The sequence below is a fragment of the Geospiza fortis genome, unplaced genomic scaffold, assembly GCF_000277835.1.
Source record: "Geospiza fortis unplaced genomic scaffold, GeoFor_1.0 scaffold4, whole genome shotgun sequence".
NCBI classification, from domain to species: domain Eukaryota; kingdom Metazoa; phylum Chordata; class Aves; order Passeriformes; family Thraupidae; genus Geospiza; species Geospiza fortis.
Window position 1 is genome coordinate 100768 of NW_005054475.1, and position 3685 is coordinate 104452.

The 3685-nt window shown below is 51.7% G+C and overlaps 1 protein-coding gene across 2 annotated transcripts in view; it reads right to left on the reverse strand.

Moving 5' to 3' along the window:
• The window catches only part of SLC2A1 (solute carrier family 2 member 1), an 8965-nt gene extending 6931 nt beyond the window's left edge, over nucleotides 1–2034 (reverse strand). For both annotated transcript variants that reach the window (XM_031062987.1, XM_005428215.2), the window contains exon 1: nucleotides 1942–2034. In XM_031062987.1, the coding sequence (XP_030918847.1) occupies nucleotides 1942–2034 (93 nt within the window). The remainder of the gene's footprint in view (nucleotides 1–1941) is intronic.
• Nucleotides 2035–3685: the final 1651 nt, after the last annotated feature.

Here is a 3685-nt window from a genome sequence, read left to right on the forward strand (position 1 = left end):
CCAACTGTGCCCCAGTTTGTGCCAGTGCACCCCCATCCCAGTCCTGCACAGTAACGTGTCCCTATCCCAATTCCACACTTTGTGTCCCCATCCTTAAGGCTGGGATGATCCCCTGTGCCCAGCACATCCTGCTGCCCAGGAAAACCCCCATCCCACCTCCCCCTGAGCATCCCAAATCCTTCCCCTCAACACTGGGGACTTGTCCTGCACCGTGCGCCTCCTCCTGGCCTGAGCCCAAGGGAGTCACAGTAATAGTTGCCTCTTCGAGGGATAGCTCAGCTATCTTTAGAGATAAATAAAATCAGCAGGATGGCTTCTGTTGCAACATTGGAAACAAAAAGTTTCAATAAAAGGCAAAGTAACAAACTCTTTGCAGAGAAAAACCGAGTCAGGTGCAAGGGGTTCTTGCTCCTGGTAAAACACCTCACAAAAGTTTTGTTTCTTTGTTCTCTCCTTTTTCTAGTAAATTGTTCAGGTGGGACTTCTTGACTCTTGTCCAATTAACTATCATTAAGTTGGAGGTGAAGTCCCTCAAGGCTACGAGATGCCTTTTTCACCTAATCAAGGAGAGAAACTTCTGGGCTTCTTTCCTTTTTAAGGGGACAAAAGAAAATTTTGTCACTCCATCAACAGAAGGCACATTCCTATCATTCATCCCCAAAATCATGAGGAAAACTGTGGCAACACCCATCAGGAGGGTCTGGATTTGCTGGGGGCTGCAGAAGCTCAGAGCTGATCCCTGAGCACACGGGGGAGCATGGAGAGACCCTCCAGTCTAGGGAACAAAGCTACAAAGCTCCTGCTGGGATGTGGCTCTGAGCAGGGTGGGAATCACAGCATTCCCTCCTCCCGCAGTGCCAGGGCTGGGGAAAGCCAGGGCAGGTGCTGGGGAGCAGCTCCTCGGTGCCATGCCAGGGATTTCCCAGCTCCAAGGCTGCTCCAGGGCCCATCTCCCAGGCAGAGTGTGCTCAGGGCCATCCCAAAAGGGCCATCCCTCACCTCAGACCAGTGCACGGGAAGCAAGGAGGCTTTGGGATATTTCAGGAGGCCTCCAGCAGGTTCTGGGGGGGAGCTGCAGCCTCCAGCCCCGGGAATTGAACCTGGGATTCAATAATGCAACACCCTGATCAAATCCCTGGCTTTTTTCCTCTTCCCATACTGACTTTTTCCATAGGGTCTTCTATCCCACAAGGAGTATTCCCAATGCTTGTGGTAACATTCCAGAAGGACTCACTGGGATGGGATTAAACTCTGGCAGCTGGATCCTGCCCCAGTGGGTTGTATTCTTTGGGGACAGCTTTGCTCCCACCAGAGCTCAAGCTGTCCCTCCACACCTCATCCCAGCACAAGAGCCGTGCCCAGGGAACATTGCAAGCACCACATTGCAACCCTGAGCTTATTTTCCAAGCGTTTAACACCTCAAACAGCGACCAAATCAGGGAAAAGTCATGTTTTCCATGGACCACCAGTATCTACCAGCAGCAGGAGGGTCCTGGCTGTACATGAGGGGATGAGCCAACACTTCTGCACTCCATCCTGCTCACAGCACTTCCCAGCCAGCTCCCTCTCCTCCCAAGACAATGCAAAACCCCTGAGCTCTGGTCAGAGCAGCCACTGGGGATGACTCAAACCTTCATTAACTCTCAGACCTTCACTAAGAGCCGAGGTGAAAAGTTCCACTGGCCACACCCAGACAGCATCCTGCAGGCACTGCTGGGATTTTTTTTTCCCCCAACAAAAAAAAAACACCAAGCAAGGAGGAGGAAACAAATTCTCCAGGGAAGGCTGGAGCTAAATAACTCCCTCTCAAATCCCATTAGAGCCCTAAGCTGCCTAGTGGGATGTACTATTTTAGCCAGGCTGGCACAGAGGCTGGTTTGTTTTCAGACACGGGCTGGGGGGGCCTGGAATTTCCCTGTGGAGAGCTCTGGGAGCACTCACCTTTTGTGGGGCGTTGATGACGCCGGTGTTGTATCCGAACTGCAGGGAGCCCAGCACTGCTCCTCCCACAGCCAGCATCAGGCGAGCCGTCATCTGCCAGGAAATGGGGAAAAAAGGGTTAAATCTGGGATCCTCACAGCCCAGGGCACTGCACAGGACAAAAACAGGGGGAAAGGGTTAAACCTGGGATCCCTGCAGCCCTGGCTCCCCAGCAGAGTGATACCAGGGCACTGCACAGGACAAAAACAGGGAAAAGGGGTTAAATCTGGGATCCCCGCAGCCCAGGGAACTGCACAGGACAAAAACAGGGAAAAAGGGTTAAATCTGGGTTCCCCACAGCCCTGTCTCCCCCAGCAGAGCAATACCACGGCACTGCACGGGACAAAAACAGGGAAAAAGGGTTAAATCCACACTTCTGTTTCCCCAGCAGAGCAATACCACGGCACTGCATGGGACGCTGGGACGGCGGCGAGTACAAATATTCAGAATCAAAGAGAAAACACGCTATTTTTGGTGCTAAGAGGGGAAAAAATAATTACAAAAAATGTCATTTTGGGGGGGTTTAAAAAACCCCACGGTTTGGGGGATTCCAGGAATTTCAGCCCTGGAGGTGTTACGGGGGCTCCAAGGAGGTGACCATGGGGCTCTGGGCCAGCAGGATGCTCCGGGAAGCTGCACTAACAACAGCTTCCCATCGCAGTCTAATTAAGAGTCACTGAGCAAAACCCTGGTTAGCTGGCAAAGCCTTCCTTCCCCAGCCTCCTCTTCCTCCCGCCTGAGCCAGAGCAACAATCCCAGCCTTGTTTGGGAGCGGGGTCAGGGCAGGCCAGCGCTTGGGCCACCTTCGTTAGCGGCCCAATTATCCCAGGCAGGAGATTTTCCCGGCACTAGAACCAGGATCCGACATTCCCACTTAATCAGCTTTGGGATGAGCCACGTGAAATTTATAAACCCCTTAATTTGAGGGGGGTGGTGAGGGGGGGGGTTCTCCCTAAACACCAACATGTCACCCCAAGGATGCTCCCAGGGTGTTTTGCATTAATATTCCCAAGGGATTGATGCCTCAGATCTCATCTAAATGAAGGGAGGTGACTCCAACTCCCTTCCCAAAAAGGATATTTTTAATATTTAAGAACCAAAATCCTCTTTTTTTTTTTTTTTTAATAAATAATGGATTTAATACTGCTCCCTGACCTTGCCACTCTGGCCACCGCCTCCCTCCGCGTGAAAGTTCCCAGGGGAAAAGCAGAGCGAATGAAGCCAGGCCCGTTAATGAAGCTCATTAATTAGGCTTGGCCCCAACACAACTAATCAGGGAGGTTTTGGCACTTGGATTTGGTTGGTGCTTTGGAGTAGAAGAGAAAACACCTCCGTGTTTGGGAGGGCACAAACAGGCTGGGAAGTTGGTGGTGTCCCCAAAAAAAAGAAAAGCACAAAAAAAGCCCCAAAACCCCACAATTCCAACAGTGACCTTATCCATCCCCCAAAAACCTAGGATGTAAAAAGCACCTGTTGCTTAGGGAAACCTTATTTAAAAAACGGGGGATTTGAGTGGGTTTGGAGGGAATGAGGAGATTTGGGGGGATGGGGTGATTTCCCTTTGTTTTTGGGGGATCAGCCCGGTGTGTTTGGGTGCTGATTTGGATTTTTCCTGGCTAAAGGGCACCCCAGGAGCTGGCAGGGTAGGGCAAGTACAGGTGAGTCATGGCTCCAGGGATGGGGATGCGGCAGCCAGGTGAACTTT